This window comes from Pelophylax lessonae, assembly GCF_965119305.1.
Source record: "Pelophylax lessonae genome assembly, chromosome: 2".
Taxonomy (NCBI): Eukaryota; Metazoa; Chordata; class Amphibia; order Anura; family Ranidae; genus Pelophylax; species Pelophylax lessonae.
In genome coordinates, this window is record NC_138769.1 from 748,608,460 (window position 1) to 748,633,165 (window position 24,706).

At 45.4% G+C, this 24,706-nt stretch overlaps 1 protein-coding gene and 1 pseudogene across 2 annotated transcripts in view; one reads left to right on the plus strand and one right to left on the minus strand.

Moving 5' to 3' along the window:
- Positions 1 to 24,706, plus strand: part of LOC309548382 — a 482,992-nt pseudogene that overhangs the window by 349,747 nt on the left and 108,539 nt on the right. The gene's annotated exons all lie outside the window — the stretch shown is intronic.
- The window catches only part of LOC309548381 (uncharacterized protein), a 47,078-nt gene continuing 39,475 nt past the window's right edge, over positions 17,104 to 24,706 (minus strand). Inside the window, exon 2 of the mRNA XM_082248322.1 lies at positions 17,104 to 19,008. Within this exon, the coding sequence (XP_082104448.1) occupies positions 17,402 to 19,008 (1,607 nt within the window). The 3' untranslated portion in view covers positions 17,104 to 17,401. The remainder of the gene's footprint in view (positions 19,009 to 24,706) is intronic.

The following is a 24,706-nucleotide window of genomic DNA, read 5'->3' on the forward strand; positions in this document are numbered from 1 at the left end:
TATGGGGGATCAGGAATCTCTCAGTCTCCTCCTCTATGGGGGAACATGAATCTGTCTCCTCTTCTATGGGGACCAGGAATCTCTCTGTCTCCTCCTCTATGGGGGATCAGGAATCTCTCGGTCTTCTCCTCTATGGGGATCAGGAATCTCTTGGTCTCCTCCTCTATGGGGGATCATGAATCTCTCTGTCTTCTCCTCTATGGAGGATCAGGAATCTCTTGGTCTCCTCTTCTATGGGGGATCAGGAATCTCTCGGTCTTCTCTATGAGGATCAGGAATCTCTCGGTCTCCTCCTTTATGGGGATCAGGAATCTCTTGGTCTCCTCCTCTATGGGGGGGGATCAGGAATCTCTCGGTCTCCTCTTCTACGGGGATCAGGAATCTCTCGGTTTCCTCCTCTATGTGGGATGAGGAATGTCTCTGTCTCCTCCTCTATGGGGGATCAGGAATCTCTCTGTCTCCTCCTCTATGGGGGGATCAGGAATCTCTCTGTCTCCTCCTCTATGGGGTATCAGGAATCTTTTGGTCTCCTCCTCTAAAGGGAATCAGGAATCTCTCAGTCTCCTCCTCTATGGGGGGATCAGGAATCTCGGTCTTCTCCTCTATGGGGGGGATCAGGAATCTCTCAGTCTCCTCCTCTATGGGGGGATCAGGAATCTCTTGTCTCCTCCTCTATGGGGATCAGGAATCTCTCTCGGTCTCCTCTATGGGGGATCAGGAATCTCTCTGTCTCCTCCTCTATGGGGGATCATGAATCTCTTTGTCTCCTCCTCTATGGGGACCAGGAATCTGTCTCCTCCTCTATGGGGGATCAGGAATCTCTCGGTCTTCTCTTCTATGGGGATCAGGAATCTCTTGGTCTCCTCCTCTATGGGGGATCAGGAATCTCTCTGTCTTCTCCTCTATGGGGGATCAGGAATCTCTTTGTCTCCTCTTCTATGGGGGATCAGGAATCTCTCGGTCTTCTCTATGAGGATCAGGAATCTCTCGGTCTCCTCCTCTATGGGGATCAGGAATAACTTGGTCTCCTCCACTATGGGGGGGATCAGGAATCTCTCGGTCTCCTCTTCTACGGGGATCAGGAATCTCTTGTCTCCTCCTCTATGGTGATCAGGAATCTCTCTCGGTCTCCTCTATGGGGGATGAGGAATCTCTCAGTTTCCTCCTCTATGGGGGATGAGGAATGTCTCAGTCTCCTCCTCTATGGGGATCAGGAATCTCTCGGTCTCCTCCTCTATGGGGGGATCAGGAATCTCTCGGTCTCCTCCTCTATGGGGTATCAGCAATCTTTCGGTCTCCTCCTCTAAAGAGGATCAGGAATCTCTCAGTCTCCTCCTCTATGGAGGGATCAGGAATCTCGGTCTTTTTCTTTATGGGGGGATCAGGAATCTCTCGGTCTCCTCCTCTATGGGGGGGATCAGGAATCTCCCAGTCTCCTCCTCTATGGGGGATCAGGAATGTCTCGGTCTCCTCCTCTATGGGGATCAGGAATGTCTCTGTCTCCTCCTCTATGGGGGATCAGGAATCTCCCGGTCTCCTCTAGAGTTGAGCGGACACCTGGATGTCCGTGTTCGGCGGGTTCGGCCGAACTTGAAAAAAAGTCTGGGTCCGTAACCCGGACTTTTTCCGAACTTTACCCGGACACCGAACCCCATTGAAGTCAATGGGGACCCGAACTTTCAGGCACTAAAATGGCTCTAAAAAACCAATGGAAAGGGCTAGAGTGCTGCAAATGGCAGCAAAATGTAGTTAAGAGCATGGCAAGTGTTCTGCAAACAAATGTGGATAGGGAAATAACTTAAAACAACAAAAAAAAAAAACAGAAAAATAAAACAATTTTCTTCATCTGTGAAGGACGAGGCCCATATGGAGTAGGAGGGAGGTTGAGGTGGCGGTGGATGCGGCGGTGTAGGTGGAAGCAGCGGTGGAGAGGGATGAGGTAGCCAACACTGCTTTTTTTTAGTCATTTTAAATTAGGGTACACCCCAAAAGAGTGAGAAAGATCAAAAATATAACAATGGCTGGGTAAGGACGGTATCCATCTCTATTCTGCACAAGGTATGGAAAAGTCCTGTGGGATCCATGCCTGGTTCATTTTAATGAATGTGAGCTTGTCCACATTGTCTCTGAACAGGCGGCTGCGCTTGTCTGTGATAATGCCCCCCAGCCGTGCTAAATACACGTTCAGATAATACACTGGCGGCAGGGCACGCCAGCACCTCCAAGGCGTAAAGGGCAAGCTCAGGCCATGTGCCCAATTTGGAGACCCAGAAGTTGAAGGGGCAGACCCGTCATTCACTACATGTAGGCGGGTGCACACATACTGCTCCACCATGTTGGTGAAATGCTGCCTCCTGCTAAGACATTCCATATGAGCTGCTGGTGCTGCTGTTTGTTGTGGCGTGCTGACAAAGCTTTTCCACATTTCGGCCATGCTAACCCTGCCTTCTGAGGTGCTGGTGGTACCCTGGTTGCGTTGGCGACCTCTTCCTCCTCTGCCTTGGCCTTGTGCTTCCACTGTGGCCCCGCTGTCAGGTGGGAATACCAGCAGCATCGCGTCTACCAGCGTGCGCTTGTACTCGCGCATCTTGCGATCACGCTCCAGTGAGTGAATTAAGGACGGTACGTTGTCCTTGTAACGGGGATCCAGCAGCCACCCAGTAATCAGCACAAGTTAGAATGTGGGCAACTCGGCGGTCGTTGTGGAGACACTGCAGCATATAATCGCTCATGTGTGCCAGGCTGCCCAGAGGCAATGAAAGGCTGTCCTCTGTGGGAGGTGTATCGTCTGTGTCCTCTGTATCCCCCCAGCCACGCACCAGTGATGACCATGAGCTAGCCTGGGTGAACATGGTTCCATCTCCTTCTCCATCTCCTCGGAGCCACTTGTGAATGACTGCCCTGAAAGCCTTGTTAATGATCGCTCTTCCTCCTCCTCCTGTGCCACATCCTCTTCCATCATCGCCCGAATCGTTTTTTGAAGGAGGCATAGAAGTGGGATAGTTAAGCTGACAACGCTGTCATCGGCACTGGCCACGTTGGTGGAGTCCTCAAAACAGCGCAACAAGGCACACAGGTCTCGCATGGAGGCCCAGTTATTGGTGGTGAAGTGGTGCTGTTCCGCAGAGCGACTCACGCGTGCGTGCTGCAGCTGAAACTCCACTATGGCCTGCTGCTGCTCGCACAGTCTTTGCAGCATGTGCAAGGTGGAGTTCCACCTTGTGGGCACGTCACATATGAGGCGGTGAGTGGGAAGGCCGAAGTTACGCTGCAGCGCTGACAGGCGAGCAGCAGCAGGGTGAGAACGCCGAAAGTGCGCACAGACGGCCCGCACTTTCTGCAGCAGCTCTGACATATCGGGGTAATTTTTAAGGAACCTCTGCACCACCAAATTCAGCACATGAGCCAGGCAAGGGATGTGCGTCAAAGCGGCTAGGCCCAGAGCTGCTATGAGATTTCGCCCGTTATCGCACACCACCAGGCCGGGCTTGAGGCTCGCTGGCAGCAACCACTCATCGGTCTGCTGTTCCATGCTCCTCCACAACTCCTGCGTGGTGTGTGTGGTTTTTCCCCCCAAACAGGCAAGTTTTAAAACTGCCTGCTATCGTTTACCCCTGGCTGTGCTGAAGTTGGTGGTGAAGGTGTTATGCTGACCGGATGAGGAGGCGGTAGAGGATGAGGAATTGGAGTAGGAGGAGTTAGGAACAGGAGGCAAACTGAAGCGCCCTGCAATCCTCGGTGGTGGAAGGACATGCGCCAAATTGCTATCCGCCTCAGTCCCAGCCGCCACTGCATTTACCCAGTGTGCCGTTAGGGAGATATAACGCCCCTGACCGTGCTTACTGGTCCACATATCGGTAGTTAGGTGGACCTTGGCACAGATGGCGTTGCGAAGTGCACAACTGATTTTTTCTCCCACTTGGTTGTGCAGGGAAGGGATGGCTTGCCTGGAAAAGTAGTGGCGGCTTGGCACGACGTACTGTGGGACAGCCACCGACATAAGGCTTTTAAAACTGTGCGTCTCCACCAGACAGAATGACAGCATTTCAAAGGCCAAGAATTTTGAAATGCTGGCATTCCTGGCCAGGGATCGCGGGTGGGTAGGGGGATACTTCCTCTTCCTCTTTAGTGTTTGGGAGATGGTAAGCTGAACGCTTCCACGGGACATTGTGGAGATGGTTGGTGACCCAGGTGGTGGTGTTGCTGACAGATCCTCTGTTTGCGGGGTGGCAGGTGCCGGTATCACTACAGAGGTGGATGAATGGCCGAGACTGCAGCAGAAGAGGAAGCAGGAGGAGCCATAGACCTTTCTTGGTTTTGAAGGTGTCTACTCCACTGCAGCTCATGCTTTGCACTTAGATGCCTGATCATGCAGGTTGTGCTCAGGTTGAGAAGGTTTATGCCTCGCTTCAGGCTCTGATTGCACAGGGTGCAAACCACTCGTGTCCTGTCAGCACATTGTTTGAAGAACTTCCACGCTAGAGAACTCCTTTGAGCTGGCTTTGGTGCGCTCAGTCCCTTGCTGCATTGGGCAGTAGCAGGCGTAGTGTCTAGGGCATGGCCGCTCCGCTTCTGCACCCTGCTCCCTCTTCTGCTGTGCCGGTGGCTCTGTGCGACCACCGCCTCTTCCTCCAAACTACTCAGGTCACTTGCATGACCTTCATTCCATGTGGGGTCGAGGACCTCATTGTCCTCCACATCACCTTCCACCCAGTCTTCACACCTGCCCTCCTTGTCGGTCTCCACAATTCTGAGTGCCGCAGCAGTTGGGACCTGCGTTTCGTCATCATCGGAGACGTGCTGCGATGGTCCTTCCATGTACTCATCTTGAGAAATAAGTGGTTGGGCATCGCTGCACTCAATCTCTTCCACTTCTGGGGCAGGGCTAGGTGGATGGGTGAATGACAGAGTCATTAAAAAGAAGAAGAGACTGCTGCATGACTTGGGGCTCAGACTGCTTGCCTGATTTGCAAGGGGGTGAGGTGAAAGACGGTTGGACATCGGCTGCAGGTGCCAACTCTGACCTTTCTGCAGTAGACTGGGTGGGAGACAATGTGAAGGAACTGGAGGCACTGTCAGCAACCCAATCTACTATCGCCTGTACTTGTTCTTGCCTCAACACTTGTAGAGGCGCATGATGCCCTACCAAATACTGCTGCAGGTTCTGTCGCCTACTCACACTTTAGGAAGGTGTTTCACTTGTGCATGTAGCTGGCACAGATCGGCCACGTCCTCTCCTTGCAACAGGAGCTCTACCAGCAGCACCACGACCCCGGCCATGGCCCCTATTTGACGTTCTCCTCATATTTCTGTAATTTATGATCTTGCCCTAGAAAGGTGTTTATTGAATAGCGGAACAAAACAACAACAGTATCGCACGGGTGTATCTCACAGTCAAATATGCAAACTATGCCGCAATTTAATTTTTTTTACCCCAAAAGGGTGTTTATTAAATAGCGGAATAGAAAAACAGTATACAAATACAACAAGTGTATCTCACAGTCAAATATGCAAAGTATGCCGCAATTTAATTTTTTTCACCCCAAAAGGGTGTATATTGAATAGCAGAATAGAAAAAAGGATATAAAACGGTGTATCTCACACGTACAAACACAGACAAGGCCCCGATTACAATTTTTTGTACCCTAAAGGGAGGATGAGGAAGAGGAGTAGGAGGAGTTCGAAACAGGAGGCAAACTGAAGCGCCCTGCAATCCTCGGCGGTGGAAGGAGATGCGCCAAACAAATTTAAAAGTTGTATCTCACACGTACCGATACAGACTATGCTGCAATTTAATTTTTTTCACCCCAAAAGGGTTTATATTGAATAGCGGAATAGAAAAAAGTATATAAAAAAGGTGTATCTCACACGTACCGATACAGACCATGCCGCAATTTAATTTTTTTCACCCAAAAGGGTGTATATTGAATAGCGGAATAGAAAAAAGGATATAAAAATGGTGTATCTCACACGTACAAACACAGACTAGGCCCCGATTACAATTTTTTGTACCCAAAAGGGAGGATGAGGAAGAGGAGTAGGAGGAGTTCGGAACAGGAGGCAAACTGAAGCGCCCTGCAATCCTCGGCGGTGGAAGGAGATGCGCCAAACAAATTTAAAAGGTGTATCTTACACGTACCGATACAGACTATGCCGCAATTTAATTTTTTTCACCCCAAAAGGGTGTATATTAAAAAACGGAATAGAAAAAAGGATATAAAAATGGTGTATCTCACACGTACAAACACAGACTAGGCCCCGATTAAAATTTTTTGTACCCTAAAGGCAGGATGAGGATGAGGAAGAGGAGTAGGAGGATTTCGGAACAGGAGGCAAACTGAAGCGCCCTGCAATCCTCGGCGGTGGAAGGAGATGCGCCAAACAAATTTAAAAGGTGTATCTCCCACGTACCGATACAGACTATGCCGCAATTTAATTTTTTTCACCCCAAAAGGGTGTATATTGAATAGCGGAATAGAAAAAAAGTGTAAAAAATTGGTGATTTTTCAATAGCACATGTGAACACAGCAGTGTCTTATGTTTTATGTCACGGTCAGCAGCAGGCTATGAAGGGGAAAAAAAAAATTCCCATTTAAATTTGTAATTTTTAAATAGCAGATTAGAACAGCACTCTGTAGTAAAATATAGCTGAACGCTACACACAACAGACTGATAAAAATATTTTTTTTTCTCCCTCCTCCTCCTCAGTGGGCTCAAGTGAGGGCAAAAAGATCGTTCATTGCACCACCCCCCACACAGCAAAATTGATGTAGATCGCTAACGGACGATTGTTCTGTCCTGTGTCTCCTAATCTCTCCCTGCCTACTCTCTCCAGCCTGTCCCTAAAATGCTTTTCTATCTTTTCCTGCCTACACTCCAACCTGTCCCTGCATTATTTTCGGGCACAATGTTTTTTTTCCCTGTCTACCCTATTCGGCAGCAGCCAGCACCATTGTGTGTACTCTCTCCCTACACTAGAACAGACTGACGCACAGCGCGCCGTGTCTCTAGCTTATAAAGACCTGGGTCACATGCTTCAGCTGGCCAATCACAGCCATGCAATTAGTAGGCATGGCTGTGATGGCTTCTATGACACACCAGTTAAACGATTGTTGATTGGCTGTTGAAAGCCCGCCATTACATACAAAACAGGAAATAAAATTACAGAACACAGATTTTAAACCCGAACATACAGTAAAGTTTTCAGGTCCGTGTCCCGGGTAACAAAAATCCAATTATCCGGTACGGACCCGAATAATACAGTCCGTGTTCGCTCAACACTACTAGAACTTTTTCCCTGTTCAAGATGTTCTGGTGCGAACCGAGCAGGGGGGATGTTCGGCTCATCACTACATGCAACATATTGCAAATTACAGGCACTACATAGAGATGTCCCAAACCATTCGCCGGCGAACATCGCTTGTTTGCGTGCGCCGCGGTGGGCGAACATATGCGATGTTCGGTCCGCCTCCTATACATCATCATTGAGCAAACTTTGACCCTGTACCTCACAGTCAGCAGACACATTCCCGCCAATCAGCATACCTCCCTCCCAGACCCTCCCAAAGCAAGGACAGCATCCATCTTTGATTCATTCTGAAGCTGCAGTGTTAGTTAGAGCAGGGAGAGTGCTCTGCTGCTGCTGAATTAATAGGGAAATCGTTAGCTAGGCCAGTGTTCTGTGTCCACTCCTGCTGTAAGGACAGCGTCTTGACAGCACCCCAAAAAAGCCCTTTTTAGGACTGGTACATCAGTTTGCTTTTATTTTTTCTATATAAATATATATTGCAGTTGCCTGCCCGTGTGAGAGGCCACAGGCCCTCAGACTGTACTGTGCCCACTGCCCACCACTCATATAGGGTGGCACAGAACCTTGCAGATAAATTCATTTAATGTTTCCTCTGTAATATAATTGCAGTTGCCTGACAGTGAGTGTCAGGTCCACAGACTGTACTTTGCCCACTGCCCACCACTCATATAGGGTGGCACAGCACCTTGCTGATAAAAAATTAATTAAATTTTTCCTGTGTAATATAATTGCAGTTGCCTGCCAGTGAGTGTCAGGTCCACAGACTGTACTGTGCCCACTGCCCACCACTCATATAGGGTGGCACAGTACCTTGCAGATAAAAAAATCATTTAATTTTTCCTCTGTAATATAATTGCAGTTGCCAGTGAGTGTCAGGCCCACAGACTGTACTGTGCCCACTGCCCACCATTCATATAGGGTGGTACAGCACCTTGCAGATAAAAAATTAATTTAAATTTTCCTCTGTAATATAATTGCAGTTGCCTGCCAGTGAGTGTCAGGTCCACAGACTGTACTGTGCCCACTGCTCACCACTCATATAGGGTGGCACAGCACCTTGCAGATAAAAAATTCATTTAATTTTTCCTCTGTAATATAATTGCAGTTGCCTGCCAGTGAGTATCAGGTCCACAGACTGTACTGTGCCCACTGCCCACCACTCATATAGGGTGGCACAGTACCTTGCAGATAAAAAAAATCATTACATTTTTCCTCTGTAATATAATTGCAGTTGCCAGTGAGTGTCAGGCCCACAGACTGTACTGTGCCCACTGCCCACCATTCATATAGGGTGGTCCAGCACCTTGCAGATAAAAAAATAATTTAAATTTTCCTCTGTAATATAATTGCAGTTGCCTGCCAGTGAGTGTCAGGTCCACAGACTGTACTGTGCCCACTGCTCACCACTCATATAGGGTGGCACAGCACCTTGCAGATAAAAAATTCATTTAATTTTTCCTCTGTAATATAATTGCAGTTGCCTGCCAGTGAGTATCAGGTCCACAGACTGTACTGTGCCCACTGCCCTCCACTCATATAGGGTGGCACAGTACCTTGCAGATAAAAAAAAATAATTTAAATTTTCCTCTGTAATATAATTGCAGTTGCCAGTGAGCGTCAGGCCCACAGACTGTACTGTGCCCACTGCCCACCATTCATATAGGGTGGTACAGCACCTTGCAGATAAAAAATTAATTTAATTTTTCCTCTGTAATATAATTGCAGTTGCCTGCCAGTGAGTGTCAGGTCCACTGCTCACCACTCATATAGGGTGGCACAGTACCTTGCACACATAGTACCACTAATCTAAAAAAAAAAATGACAGGCAGAGGCAGGACACACCGCAGGTGCCGTCGTGGTCGTCGTGCTGTGATTTCCTTTGGCCCTAGAATAATGCCCAGTGTTCAGAGGCCACGTACCCTGAACTCGAAAAATTCTGAGGACATAGTTGACTGGCTTACACAGGACACCCAATCTTCTACAGCTTCCGCTCGGAACCTTGATGCACCATCCTCCTCCAGGTCAGCTTCAGGCACCTCAAGTTACCACTCGCCCACCCGCCGCCACCACCAACACTAGCACCACAGCCGCTTCACTTGATCTGTCAGAGGAGTTATTTACACATCAGTTGGAAGAAATGAGTGATGCGCAACCATTATTGCCAGAGGATGTAGATAACAGGGATATGTCTCAGTCAGATAGCATTACACACATGGACATACGGTGTGATGATGATGATGTTGTGCCCGCTGCTGCTTCCTTTGCTGAGTTGTCAAATACAAGTGAAGCGGTTGATGAGGACGATGTGTCCGTGGATGTCACGTGGGTGCCTGCTCGAAGAGAAGAAGAGGGGGAAAGTTCAGATGGGGAGACAGAGAGGAGGAGGAGACGAGTTGGAAGCAGGTGGAGGTCGTCGCAAGCAGCTAGTGGCAGTCAGACAGCATGTATCGGAACCGGGGTCAGCCAGACAGCATGCCAATCAACGCATGCTGTTGCCACCACCAGAATGCCGTCATTGCAAAGACTCAGCAGTGTGGCATTTTTTTTGTGTGTCTGCCTCTGATAACGGCGATGCCATTTGCAACCTGTGCCAAAAGAAACTGAGTCGTGGGAAGTCCAACACCCACCTAGGTACAACTGCTTTGCGAAGGCACATGAGCTCACATCACAAACGCCTATGGGATCAACACATGATGAGTACAAGCAGCACACAAACTCAAATCCACCATCCTCCTCCTGATCCAGCATCTTCAGTCACGTCAACCACTGCTGTCCTCATTGCCCCCTATCAACCACCCGCCACTCCGCCTCTCACCTTCAGCAGTTCCTGCTCATCTGCCCACAGTCAGGTGTCTGTCAAGGAAATGTTTGAGCGTAAGAAGCCAATGTCACAGAGTCACCCCCTTGCCTGGCGTCTGACAGCTGGCTTGTCGGAACTCTTAGCCCGCCAGCTTTTACCATACAAGCTGGTGGAGTCTGAGGCCTTTAAAAAATTTGTAGCTATTGGGACACCGCAGTGGAAGGTACCCGGCCGAAATTTTTTTTTCACAAAAGGCAATACCCAACCTGTACTCTATTGTGGAAAAGGAAGTCATGGCATGTCTGGCACACAGTGTTGGGGCAAGGGTCCATCTGACCACTGATACCTGGTCTGCAAAGCATGGTCAGGGCAGGTATATCACGTACACTGCGCATTGGGTAAACCTGCAGACGGCTGCCAAGCATGGAATGCGTGGCTCTGCAGAGAAGTTGGTGACACCGCCACGACTTGTAGGCAGGCCTGCTGCCATCTCCTACTGCATCCTCTTCGCTAACCTCCTCGGCTGAGTCCTCTTCTGTTGCTGCGTCTTGCTCCACATCAACTGCACCCCCCCCCCAGCTCCCCAGAGGCTATTCCACATCCCGGATAGGACAGTGTCACGCCGTCTTGGGGTTGACTTGCCTGAAAGCAGAGAGTCACACCGGACCAGCACTCCTGTCCGCCCTGAACGCACAGGTGGATCAGTGGCTGACCCCACACCAACTGGAGATCGGCAAAGTGGTGTGTGACAACGGAAGCAATTTGTTGGCGTCATTGAATTTGGGCAAGTTGATTGCACATGTGTTGAATCTGATCGTACAACGCTTTGTGCATAAGTACCCAGGCTTACAGGACGACCTGAAGCAGGCCAGGAAGGTGTGTGACCATTTCAGGCATTCTTACATGGCCATGGCGCACTTTTCCGATATTCAGCGGCGAAACAACATGCCAGTGAGGCGCTTGATTTGCGACAGCCCGACATGTTGGAATTCAACACTCCTAATGTTCGGCCGCCTGCTCCAACAAGAAAAAGCCGTCAACAAGTATTTGTACGACCGGGGTGCTAGGACAGCCTCTGCGGAGCTGGGTATTTTTTTGCCATGTTACTGGACGCTCATGCGCAATGCCTGTAGGCTCATGCGTCCTTTTGAGGAGGTGACAAACCTAGTCAGTCGCACCGAAGGCACCATCAGTGACATCATCCCATTTGTTTTCTTCCTGGAGCGTGCCCTGAGAAGAGTGCTGGATCAGGCCGTAGATGAGCGTGAAGAGGAAGAGTTGTGGTCACCATCATTACCAGAAACAGCCTTATCATCATCGCTTGCTGGACCTGCCACAACGCTGGAAGAGGAGTCTGAGGAAGAGGTGTCAGAGGAGGAATGTGGCTTTAAGGAGGAGGAGGAGAAAGACCAACCACAGCAGGCATCCCAGGGTGCTTGTTACCTATCTGGTACCCGTGGTGTTGTACGTGACTGGGGGGGAAGAACAGACCTTCAATGAGATCAGTGAGGATGAGGAATGGGACATGAGTAGCTCGGCATCCAACCTTGTGCAAATGGGGTCTTTCATGCTGTCATGCCTGTTGAGGGACCCTCGTATAAAAAGGCTGAAGGAGAACGACCTGTACTGGGTGGCCACGCTACTAGACCCCCGGTATAAGCAGAAAGTGTCTGAAATGTTACTGAATTACCAGCAGTCGGAAAGCATGCAGCAGTTCCAAAACAAGTTAAAAAGAATGCTTTACACAGCGTATAAGGGTAATGTCACAGCACAATGGGAATCTAACAGGGGAAGAGGTGAAAGTAATCCTCCTCCTACCACGACGGCAAGGACAGGACGCTTTACAGATGTATTGTTGATGGGGGACATGCGGAGCTTTTTAAGTCCTACGCATCGCCACAGCCCTTCGGGGTCCACTCTCAGAGAACGACTCGACCGACAGGTAGCAGACTACCTCGCCTTAACTGCAGATATTGACACCTTGAGGAGCGATGAACCCCTTGACTACTGGGTGTGCATACTTGACCTGTGGCGTGAGCTATCCCAATTTGCGATAGAACTTCTGACTTGGCCCGCTTCAAGTGTCCTGTCAGAAAGGACCTACAGCGCAGCAGGAGCTATTTTCACTGAGAAGAGAAGTTGCCTAGGTCAAAAAAGTCTAGATTACCTCACCTTTATTAAGATGAATGAGGCATGGATCCCGAAGGGACTGACAGTGGGGGATGCATTTGACTAAAAAGGGCCTGAAGAGATGCCTTGGGCTATAAATGGTCCACACGCTGCTGTATTTAATCTCTGCATGCTGGATGACTTGCGCGACTTCTCCGCCACCAACTAGGGTTCAAGCCGCAATGTTTTAGTGCACTTTCTGCCTGGAAAACATCATGTGTACATGCCTAATTTTTCTGGCCTCTGGTGCTACACTGTGACTGCAAAAACAAAACAAAAAAAAGGCACATACATGTGTCAATTCCCCTTCATGATCGTTACCTTGTTGTGGTGAAGGGGCTTGTGTATCACAATGAAGCGATCACCTCTATGAGTGTGTTGGCCATGTTGGCACACCCCAGATGATAAGGTCGTTGCTTCATTGTGAACAGACAAAAAGAGATGGGCTGGATAATTTTTCATAGAAAAAACATTAATTTTCTTTGTGATCATCTAAGGTGATCATTAAAGCCTACTAGGCCAACAATGGGCCCACACACTGCAGAATCATTGTTTTCTGGGTCACTTAACTGTCACTGAACTACCTCAGCACGACCCTAGGCTTTGAAAAACCACCATCGCCTCCAATCTCCCAAACGTGCGCACGAGCACAGTCATCACTACACCAAGATTGACGCATAGAGGAATAAAATTTATGTCAACTATTGACAACTCTTTGCGGTTGTCTAAAATCTATTCGATACACGTCCCCTGATAGGAAACATAACAGTGATTAAACTGATAAGAATACTACTACTTAACACACCACTCATATAGGATGGCACAGTACACGCACAGTGCCCCAAATTGGAAGTAAGAGGACCGACCAACCATCTTTTTCCATCTCCCAGTTCCTAAAATCTATTCCATACACCGGCCCCTGATAGGGGACGTAACAGGGATTAAATTGATAATAATAGTACTACTTAACACACCACTCATATAGGGTGGCACAGTACATTGCACGGTGCACGCGCAGTGCTCCAAATTGGAAGTATAGAGGACCGACCAATCATCTTTTTCCATCTTTGGGTTCCTAAAATGTATTCCATACACCGGCCCCTGATAGGGGACAAAACAGAGATTAAACTGCTAAGAACAGATTTTTTTAATTTAAAAAAAAAAAAAGGAGGACAGCCTCTGCGGAGCTGGGTATTTTTTGGCCGCGTTACTGAACGCTCATGCACAATGGCTGCAGGCTCATGCGTCCTTTTGCGGAGGTGACAAACCTGGTACAGTCAAACCCAAGGCAACATCATCGACCTCATCCCATATGCATTTTTTCTGGAGCGTGCTCTGCGAAGAGTGCTGGATCAGGCCATAGATGAGCATGAAGAGGAAGAGTTGTGGTCACCATCACCACCAGAAGCAGCCTTGTCGTCGTCGATTGCTGGACCTGTGGCAACGCAGAGAGAGGAGTCTGAAGAAGAGAAGAGGAGTCAGAGGAGGAAGGTGGCTTTGAGGAGGTGGAAGACCAACCACAGCAGGTGTCCCAGGGGACTTGTTGTCACCTTTTGAATTGAATTACATAAATCACTATATTGTTTAATGATATATGTTTGATTATTTGTAAAATTAGTCACTGAGGTGCTTTTTTTGTGTTTATGGCACTGCTTGCAAGTATTTAGGCCACACATAGCATGTATTGTTTCCACAAGTTGTTGTCAGGCCACACCTATTAAGTAAAGGGGCTGGAAAAAATCCATTCTAGTTCTGTCCTCCCTCTACCTGCAGCAATATATCATTTCATACTTAAACAGCCCTTGTTGAATTTCACTAATCTTAATCTATGCCCCATCTTCTTGCTCCCCTTGAACACCAAACTCCTTGAACGCCTGGTCTAGAACCAACTGAGCAAGCATCACACTAAGAATAACCTTCTTGATCCCCTTTGATCTGGATTTTGCCCTCAACAATCCACAGAAACTGCTCTCCTAAAACTCACACATGATTTACTAATGTCTAAAACCAATTATGTGCTCCTAACTCCTCTCTGCTGCCTTTGACACAGTTGACCACCCCCTCTTCTTCAAAAAACTAAAATTTCATTGGCCTCCATGACTGTACTCTTCACCGGCTCTCATCCTACCTATTCCACAGCCTCCTCAGTGTCCCTTACAGTTCTACTTCCTCCTCTCTTCTTCCTTTCCTAGTTTCCAATACCATTTCTATGCTAATGACACCTAAATCTATCTCTCGACCCCATCAACCCACTCTCCTCACGTATCACTAATTTACTAGCAGATATATCAGTATGGATGTCACACCACTTCCTCAAACTCAATCTATCCAAAACCAAGCTCATGATATTTCCTCCCACCAATGTCTCTTTCCATGACTTCTCTGTCAAGATTGATTGCACGGCCATTCCATCCCCCAATGCCAGGGTGCTAGTGTAATCCTAGACTCTGAACTATCCTTTCAGCCCCACATCCAATCATTGTTCAAAGCTTGCCACCTCAACCTCTGCAACATTTCCAAAATACGTTCCTTCCTAATTCATGACACTACAAAGCTCCTAATTTACTCCCTGGTTATCTGTCACCTCGACTACTGCAACTCCCTCCTTATTGGCTTACCTTTACATCGACAATTTCCCCTTCAGTCCATTATGAATGTTGCTGCTAGACTCATCCACCACACAAACTGCTCAGCATCTGCTACCCCTTTCGTCCAATCCCGCCATTGGTTTCCACTCACCCAACAAATTAAAAATACTAACAAAAACTTACAAAGCCATCCACAATTCTGTCCCCCATCTACATCTCTAACCTAGTCTCAAAATACCAACCAAATAGTTCTCTTAATTTATCCCAAGACCTCCTGCTCTCTAGCTCCCTTGTCACCTCCTCCCCTTTTTGCCTCCAGGATGTCTCCAGAGCTTCTCTCATGCTATGGAACTCCCTACCTCAATCTGTCCAACTATCTCCTACTCTGTCCACTTTTACCTGAAAATCCTTCTTTTTGGAGGAGAAGCCTATCCTGCTTCCACCACCCCACCTCTGACTCTTCTTGTATTGTAACTGTACTGTCTGCCCTCATGTTGAAAAGCACTGTACAAATTGTTGGTGCTATATAAATCATGTATCATAATGAGAAAAAGAAGAAACATTTTAATTCAAATAAAAACAAGGCTTTAATATAATTTTAAAGTTACACTAACAATTGTGTGCCTCTCATTGTAGTGTAGAAAGGGGAATAAAGCTCTGCAAAAGTAAAATGCAGACATTCACCCTGAACTTTACCTTTCCCCTCCAGTAGCATCCAATGTGACATTATTTTAATCAACAGATGTTTATAATCAAGAGTAAAAATATGGGGATGCACAAATTACATAACTTCTGCAGTGGTATAAATTACAGGAAAATGTTGAATTTTTTTACTATTCCCCCAAATAAACAAGGAAACAACAATATAGGAATCAAAAATGTCCTACCAAATTATAGCCATCTGTCCTGAAAAACTGATGCATAAAACATTTGAGTAAACTACAAACATTAAATATTCAGTAAGAAAAACAGAAACAATGCCAAAAATAAAAAGCTCAAGGACTAAAAAGGGCTTTGAGAGAGAAACTCCCGGGGGCTAAAGTAGTTAATGACAGATTGTACAATTTATGTAATTATTGATTTTGCCCATAGTTATACTTCAGGGATAAAAAGTGTTCTTCACAAAGTTTATTCAATAAAAAGAACCCCAGAGGACTTTCAGTCCCCCACTTTGTAGTTCAGATCTTTTGCAGTTGTACTGTGGGATTGGTCTATTGAGATGAGCAATAGCTGGACAGAGAAACAAGATAAGGACATCCAATCTTTGCATGATGGAATCCCATAAGCCCCGTACACACGATCAGATTAGCGAACGATCTCGTCCGTTTTTTGTGGCATGCCAGTCTGATGTGGAAAGTGAAGAGGTTATTTTCATACAAATTTTCCCGTAGGACAGAATTCTACTTCAGAAGCGATGTCATGTGTTGGATTGCTTTGTAGATGTTCTTTTGTCTCTGAGCATGCCTAGTCTTGCTCTTAAGATTTTTTTCTGTTGAAATCTGTACTAATGAGACGAAAATCGGATGTTGTATTACGGACAACAAAAATTTTATAGCCTGCACATCAGGATTTTGTCAGCCTAAAAGTCGGAGTTGGCTGTCGAAAGCACCATACTAACAATCCGAAAATCGGCAGATCAGTCGTCGGACGAATTTTCCCTACAGATTTTCTTATTGTGTGTACGGGCCTTTAGACCTGTGGCAGAACTGGATGAAACGCAAGTGGCCAGCTTAGATTAAATGGTACTGTTGAAAACTTACCAAAAAAAAAAGCAGCAACTGTTGGAAGGCCTACGCCAGCTTAGGTAGTCGTTTTCTCAATGAGCAAAGACGTTTCCCTGGCTGTTGTCCCAACCACAAACTTGCATGTAAAGCTGTCATCCATGAGAGGAGGTAGAGTGTGAACAAGAGGTTTGGATCATGGGAGGGCAGGTGGAATGTGTAATGGGAGGTGTGGACAAAGGCAGGCTTAACTAAAACCCTTATAGTCAGCAGAACCTGGAATGGACTCTACCATGTAGGCTACAGAGACTTGGCAAGATGCCACTTGACCACTACCCAGTCTTGGTACAGAGGCAGTGTTGTAAATGTATTAAGTAAGGATCAGGCAAAGAAGAAAACACTTGTGAACACCGCTCAGATAGTGAATCATGGATATGCATTCCATGTTCAGTCAAAGCTTCAAAAAAAGATGAGAATTGTGAGCAAACATGTGAAAAGGTAAAATAGTAAAAGGACTTTCTAGGTGTGTGCTTGATGGACATAAACTCAGTACATCTGTCCATTACATTTATGTTTGCTCACAGACTTTAGTTTGTCTTTCAAAGTAGCATAGAATACCTACTACCGTTTTTTTACTAGCTTGAGAGAGAACATAAGGTGTGAAACTAATGAACTACCTGCAACTCTTTCATTGTGGTTGAGCTGCTACCTCTTTAATACCCCCCTTCTTTCAGAGTTCCCTCACTGCAGCTGAAGCTTGTGAATCCTCTGGTGTTTGATTAGCTTGGCATTAACCGTAAAAGCTTTGTTAAACTCAGAGCTTCTTTCCAGTGTGAACCCTAAGGTGTGCATTTAGACTGGACTTCTGTGTAAAAGCTTTGTCACATTCAGAACACTGATATGGCTTCTCCATAGTGTGAATCCTCTGGTGTTGGATAAGGTATGTACATTTTTTTCCACATTCAGGACATTGATGTGGCTTCTCTCCTGTATGAATCCTCTCATGTATGATACGCTCCCGCTTAGATTTAAAAGCTTTGTCACATTCAGAACACTGATAAGGCTTCTCTCCAGTGTGAATCCTCTGGTGTCTGATAAGGCTTTCCCTATTAGTTAAAGCTTTATTGCATTCTGAACATTGATATAGCTTCACTCCAGAGTGAATTCTCTCATGTTTGATAAGCTCCTGCTTGGTTTTAAAAGCTTTGTCACATTCAGAACACTGATAAGGCTTCTGTCCAGTGTGAATCCTCTGGTGTATGATACAGCTTCCCCTAGTTGTAAAAGCTTGATCACATTCTGAACATTGATATGGCTTCTCTCCTGTATGAATCCTCTCATGTACGATATGCTCCTGCTTGGATTTAAACACTTTGTCACATTCAGAACACTGATATGGCTTCTCTCCAGTGTGAATCCTCTGGTGCCTGCTAAGGTTTGACTTTAATGTAAAAGCTTTGTCACATTCAGAACACTGGTATGGCTTCTCTCTAGTGTGAATCCTCTGGTGCATGATAAGGCTCGACTTCCGTGCAAAATGTTTTCCACATTCAGGACATTGATGTGGCTTCTCTCCGGTGTGAATCCTTTCATGCGAGATGAGCTCCTGCTTGGTTTTGAAAGCTTTGTCACATTTGGAGCACTCATATGGCCTCTCTCCAGTGTGAATCATCTGGTGTGTGAGAAGATCTGACTTCAATGCAAAAGCTTTCCCACATTCAGAACATTGATATGACTTCTCTCCAGTGTGAAACCTCTGGTGTGTCATAAGTGCTGTCTTTTGTGCAAAAAATTTTCCACATTCAGGACATTGATGTGGCTTCTCCCCTGTGTGGACCCTTTTGTGTTTGAAAAGGTGTTCCGTCCGTGTAAATGCTTTATCACATTCAGAACACTGATATGGCTTCTCTCCAGTGTGAATCCTCTGGTGTATGATAAGAACTGACTTCTCTGCAAAAGCTTTGCCACATTCAGAACACGGATATGGCCTTGCCCCAGTGTGAACCTTCTGGTGTCTGATGAGGTTATCCTTATGAGTAAACCCTTTTCCACATTCAGAACATTGATATGGCTTCTCTCCAGTGTGAATCCTCATATGTTTGTTAAGATCTGACTTCCCTCTAAAAGCTTTGTCACATTCAGAACACTGATATGGCTTCTCTCCAGTGTGAATCCTTTCATGTGAGATAAGCTTTGACTTTGATATAAAAGCTTTACAACAATCAGAACATTGATATGGCTTCTCTCCAGTGTGAATTCTCTCGTGTCTGATAAGATCTGACTTCCATCTATAAGCTTTGTCACATTTAGGACACTGAAAAGATTTCCCTCCAGTTGGAACCTTCTGGTGTGTGATTCGTTTTGCTTCCATTGTAAAATCTTTGTCACATTCCAAATAAGAAACAACGTCTGAAATGACTCCTTATGTATACATGGGCTGGACTTTACTGTAAATCCATTGTTACCTCCAAAACACTGAAAATACTTCTCTCCTGTTGTCCTCTGAGGCTGGATCTATGTTGAAGAATATCCCAAAACATACACTTTTAACACTGATAAGTATTGTGTTTGAATCCTCCAGTGAACTGCAATAAAGACTTTCGATCACTTCAGACACACATATGGCTCATTTCCCATGTGACACAGTTGTAAGAGGATCAACATGACTGAAAACTTGTTCTTCAATCCACCTGTACAAAAAAAAAAAAAAAATGAAAGTCAGAATTCTATATATAGGGCTAAATAATATGGATTTCTCTACTTATAGTCATAATTTAAAATACACTTCTCAAAAAAATGAAAGAAAGACTTTTTAATCAGAGTATAGCATCAATTCAAGTAAACTCCTGGGATAATGATCTGGTCAGTGAAGTAGCAGAAGGGGATGTTAATCAGTTTCAACGCTTTGGTGTTAATTAACTAGTTTTGGCTAGGGTCAGTGTCACTACTGGTAGCATGAGGCGATACCTGGACACACCGGCAGTCCAACTCCTCCAGGATGGCACATCAATATGCCAGAAGGTTACCAGAAGATTTGCTGTGTCTCTCAGCACAGTCAGAAGAGCATGGAGGAGATTCCAGGAGACAGGCAGTTACTCTAGGAGAGATGGACAGGGCTGTAGAAGGTCCTTAACCCATCGCCAGGACCAGTATCTGCGCCTTTGTGCAAGGAGGGACAGTATGAGCACTGCCAGAGCCCTACAAAATTACCTCTGGCCGGATTACTGGTGTGAATGTCTTTAACCAATCAGAAACAGACTTCATGAGTGTGGCCTGAGGGCCCGACATCCTCTAGTGGGCCCTGTGCTCACTGCCTGACATTTGCCACTGAATACTAGAAATCGCAGGTCTGCCAATGCCTGCCCTGTGCTTTTTACAAATAAGAGCAAGCTCACCTTAAACACAAGAAAAACTTGAATAGCTCCCTGTCCAGGACCATGGCTGCGACCCAGTGTAGCTGCTTCTCTGAGCCATTGACCCTCAGCAATTAGCCGTTTGGTTCACAACCTACACGGTGCATTTCCCCTCACTTGGCCCCCGCATTTGACACCGGCAACAAGGAGACAACTTCGGGGTCACCAATGTTACTGTTGTTGGTAGAGTGGTATGAAGGAGCTGGCAACAAGGAGACACCTTTTCGGGGTCACCAAATGGTACTGTTGTGGGTAAAGAGGTACGAAGGAGCCAGCAACAAGGAGACACGTCTTCAGGTTCACCAATGTTATTGTTGTGGGTAGAGTGGTACGAAGGAGCCAGCGACAAGGAGACCCATCTTCGGGGGGGGGGGGGAGCTGGTAAGAAGGAGACATGTCTTTGGGGGTCACCAATGTTACTGTTGTGGGTAGAGTAGTACAAAGGAGCTGTTGACAAGGAGACACGTCTTCGGGGTCGCAAATGATACTGTTGTGAGTAGAGGGGTACGAAGAAGCCGGCGACAAGGAGACAACTTCGGGGTCACCAATCTTACTGTTGTGGGTAGAGTGGTATGAAGGAGCCGGCGACAAGGAGACGTGTTCAGGGTCAACAATGTTACTGTTGTGAGTAGAGTGGTATGAAGGAGGCGGTGACAAGGAGACACATCTTCTGGGTCAGCAATGATACTGTTGTGGGGCAGAGTGGTATGAAGGAGTCGGCGACAAGGAAAAACCTCTTCGGGGTCACCAATGTTACTGTTGTGGGTAGAGTGGTACGAAGGAGCTGGCGAGAAGGAGACATGTCATTAGGGTCACCAATGTGAAGTTTGTCTTTCAATGAAGGACTTCAAAGTCAATCAGCTTGCTTTATCCGTATATGGTATATTCAGAATATACAGTGTCATCGGACTGTTGTGCGTTTTGGTATAAAATTTGACTATTTTTAATTTATTACTAAAAGGCGGTGTCTGAACTATCAATAAAATTATGACGCAGTGCCTCCAGCCGATTACGGCAAATAATTTAATAACTAAGAAAAACCCAATCAATTTTGTTCAGACCTCCAATAATATACCACAATAATTTTCCCGAGTTCTTTTTTTATCAGTTAATTTCTTTTTAAAAGCATATACCAATCTTAGTGAAACAGTCTACAGTAGGGAATATATATATAAGAATATTTATTCGCAAGACATATTTTCACCATAAATGATCATACTTGAGTGACACAAAGAGATAACCTTACATAAAATACCAACTTAAAACGATAAATGCAATGTGATATTTAGCTAAACGATGAAAGTAAAATAAAGCAAGATTATGTATTTCCCAGGTGTAGTATGAACCATAAATTAATATTCTATATAATCAGACCACAATAGTCTGCGAATCACATGGCCGAAAGTCATTCCACTGCAGATGAAGTGAGAATAAGCCATGCAAAACGGAAGACGTGAAATCGCAAATAATGCGCTTAATCTGATATTAAAAATGTTATAAAAACAAAAATCATCTCTTTAGAGAAAAATCTACATATGGTTTATACGGCTGGGATTGTACTTTCGTTACCCTTTAAATACGAAATGTAAAACATTTAAGGAAGTACATAAACAATATTGAATAATAATCAAATAACAGCAAGGCATAATTACCATATTTAAAATGGCCGCTTAGCTTAGAATAGTAGTTACCAGGTTCCTTAAGATGGCTGCTTTTCCAAGATGGTGGCCAATTAGGGAGGAGCTTCTTTTGGCGTCCCTCAAAGGTTCAGATACATGGCAGATTGAAATGGAGTCGTCTGTGTAGATGAGTCTGTGCATGGCTGTTAGTAGTGTGTATGTTGTAAGTGTGATGTATATTGGGCAAGATATGATGTGTGTTGTGTTGTGTTGTGTCCCCTATTACATCTCTGGTTTCTTTTTATTTTGTGTTGAACAAAAGGGCAGTAAAAATTATCATAAGCCAAACCCAGTGGGAGGAACATTATTCCTATTGGTTGGAACATCTTATTCATTAACTGGTGATGTCATAGGGTGACACCTCTTGGTTAACCAGTATATTAAAATTAATTAAAGATTTCTCCATTTAAGACTATTCTAAAAAACATAAATGTAATCATGCTCTCATCTATGACGTCCATTTAATCCACCAGGTATCTGAATAAAGATTAATCTGGATACCACCATTCTCATATTTAATATCTCTTATGTAATATATATATATTGGATTTTACTCTTTAACCCAAGACTTCAATTAGTAGCAGTAAGAATTATATCGAAAAATATACGGTTATATATATATTGATACACAACAGCTTGTATATGTAACTTGTCCTATACATGGTTACTTCTGATCAGAATATTATCCATTTAGGCATTATTATGTTAACAGTACATTCATGATATGGGGACTGGATTATAAAATATGGGCGAAATTTCTGACCCTTTGACACTACTATATGATAGAATATAATGTACTTCTCAGTAGGAGGTTGTCATAACATCATAGTTCCATAACACCTTTTGTATATGATGGGGCAAAGATATCAATTTATGATTTTCTGAAATTCATTTTGAGATTTGCAGTTCTCATCAATCTAAGTGACAATGTTTATGTGACTCCGTGTAGATTCCAACAACCCTACCCCCCTGTTGGTTTATAGGTAAATGAATGATAGATTCTAGCCTTTGTCCGTTTCCGTTTGTTTGTCTCCTCATGATATAGACAATAGCTTATCCTGCTTGTGGATGGGTGAACACAGGTGTTATCCTGAAATTGAGTTTCGGCCATTGTGTGATAAAATGTCTCATGGCCTGAACATAGTTTTATGATCTTTCTGGTTTTTCGTGTTTCAAGACCAGGGGAAGGATGTCTTATGAAACCTTTTCCCCCAAAGGCCGATCCACCTGTGATAAGCGATTTATTTATCTGTCTTTCTGAGTATTGTATTTAAAAGTTTGTCAAACACATTTTCCTTTCGGGGCAGATGACACAGCTTCTCATCTCAAAGTTCAGGCAAACAAAACCATGTCAAACAATGGACGCAATGTGTGTTTCAAACTGAAAGAGTTTTGACTCAATATGTAGCAAGGTCAATGGAGGCCTCAAAGTTCACAATTCTTGACCTATAATAATAAAAATGTATTTCTATTTCGCACTGAAAGTTTAACAAATCCCCCCTCTTGGAAAAATTGTGAAAATTGCCGTAGCCGTTTGAAACATTTTTCCAAGGCAGAACTTTTGAAGAAATAGGGCTTAAATCGGACTTTGACAGCTTTGTAGATAGGTATGGAATAGTTGAATGGGGTGTAGACACCTGCAAGTAGGTGTAGTGACTTCAGTAAACAAGCATGGTGACTCCGAGTGAGGTGTGGATCCAAGGGTTATCATCTGTTGGCCAGTGGAATGTGGATTTCTCCGGGCACTTTTGCCTTTGGCTGTCTTGACGGGTTCGTCTTGGTAGACTGGCCATCAGGGGTATCCCGGGGTCCTTCACACTGTACCCCCCTTTGGGTGTCTCAGACACATCAGACTCTCGGTTTCCTGCTTACTTCCTGGATCTCTTAGTCCTATAAAGGAAAATGGATTCCATGAGAAAATGATACACACAGTTTTCAGCCATAACTTTTAGTTGGGATTTCAATGTGAGGTTGGTATCCTGAGCTTCCTCAGAGTCCTCCTTTTATTCCATCGTGTGATCAGCCTTTTATCTGACCCCCATGGACGGTGAGACTATATATGCAACCTTTCCCAGGGGAGACTGACTTCTGGGGCTCATTAACATGGGGACGTATTCATCACCATGGATACCACACATTGAACAATTGAACAGTGATATACTATTTTGTTAGAATTTACCTTCTACTTGGGAGGAAAAAAATATAATATCCCCCCTTTGGGGCATCAATGCAATTCATGGTAGGCAACAAAACTACCTGACATTGAGGATTCTTCTTGGTTACCGTAATACCACCTTTAACCTCTTGACTTCATTACGTCATTAGGGTTTGATCCTCCTTGTATCACCGCCATTGGCGATTTTTCGAAACGTGCCCGCTTTGAGCGACCTGTTTGAGTCAGAGGGATGAAGTGACCACTGAAAAATAGGAGAGTAGTTATTATCTAACAACCAAGATCCCCCTGACAGGGATTTTCAGGATCCTCACTACTGTGACCTGGGGATAAAATGGTGTTAGAACCTCTGTCTCCTATGCATCCATTCAGTGTGTCCCTCTGATCCCTTGCTATTTGGGCATTTAAGGATTTTGTGGCCTTTGGCTGGCCACAAGATTTGTTCCTAAAAAGGAATTATTTTAGTTCGGGCTACAGTGCCCTGAGTGAACCAAGTGATCATCCGACCCACCTTGGCATCTACTCTGCTGAAAAATCTTTTCAGAAATAGAATTATTGGCTTTTTTTTTTTTTATATATTTGGCTCCGCCTCCTGCGGTGCCTATGTCTCTCGGGTACAGACAGATGGGACAGATCCCTATCAGAACCATTTGCTCGGTTCTGGCGGGGTCTGGGCCTTAATGTCTCTTCATCTTCCCGAGGATTTTGGGGAGCCCTAAGATGGGGCAAACCCCTATTTATTTGTGGGGTCCCCCCTTTTGTTGAGGATATTTGGCATAGCGAGGATTTCCATCCTCAAGGGTGAATTGGGCTCTTTGGGGATGCTCCCTGGAGATTCTTTGAACCCTTGGGTC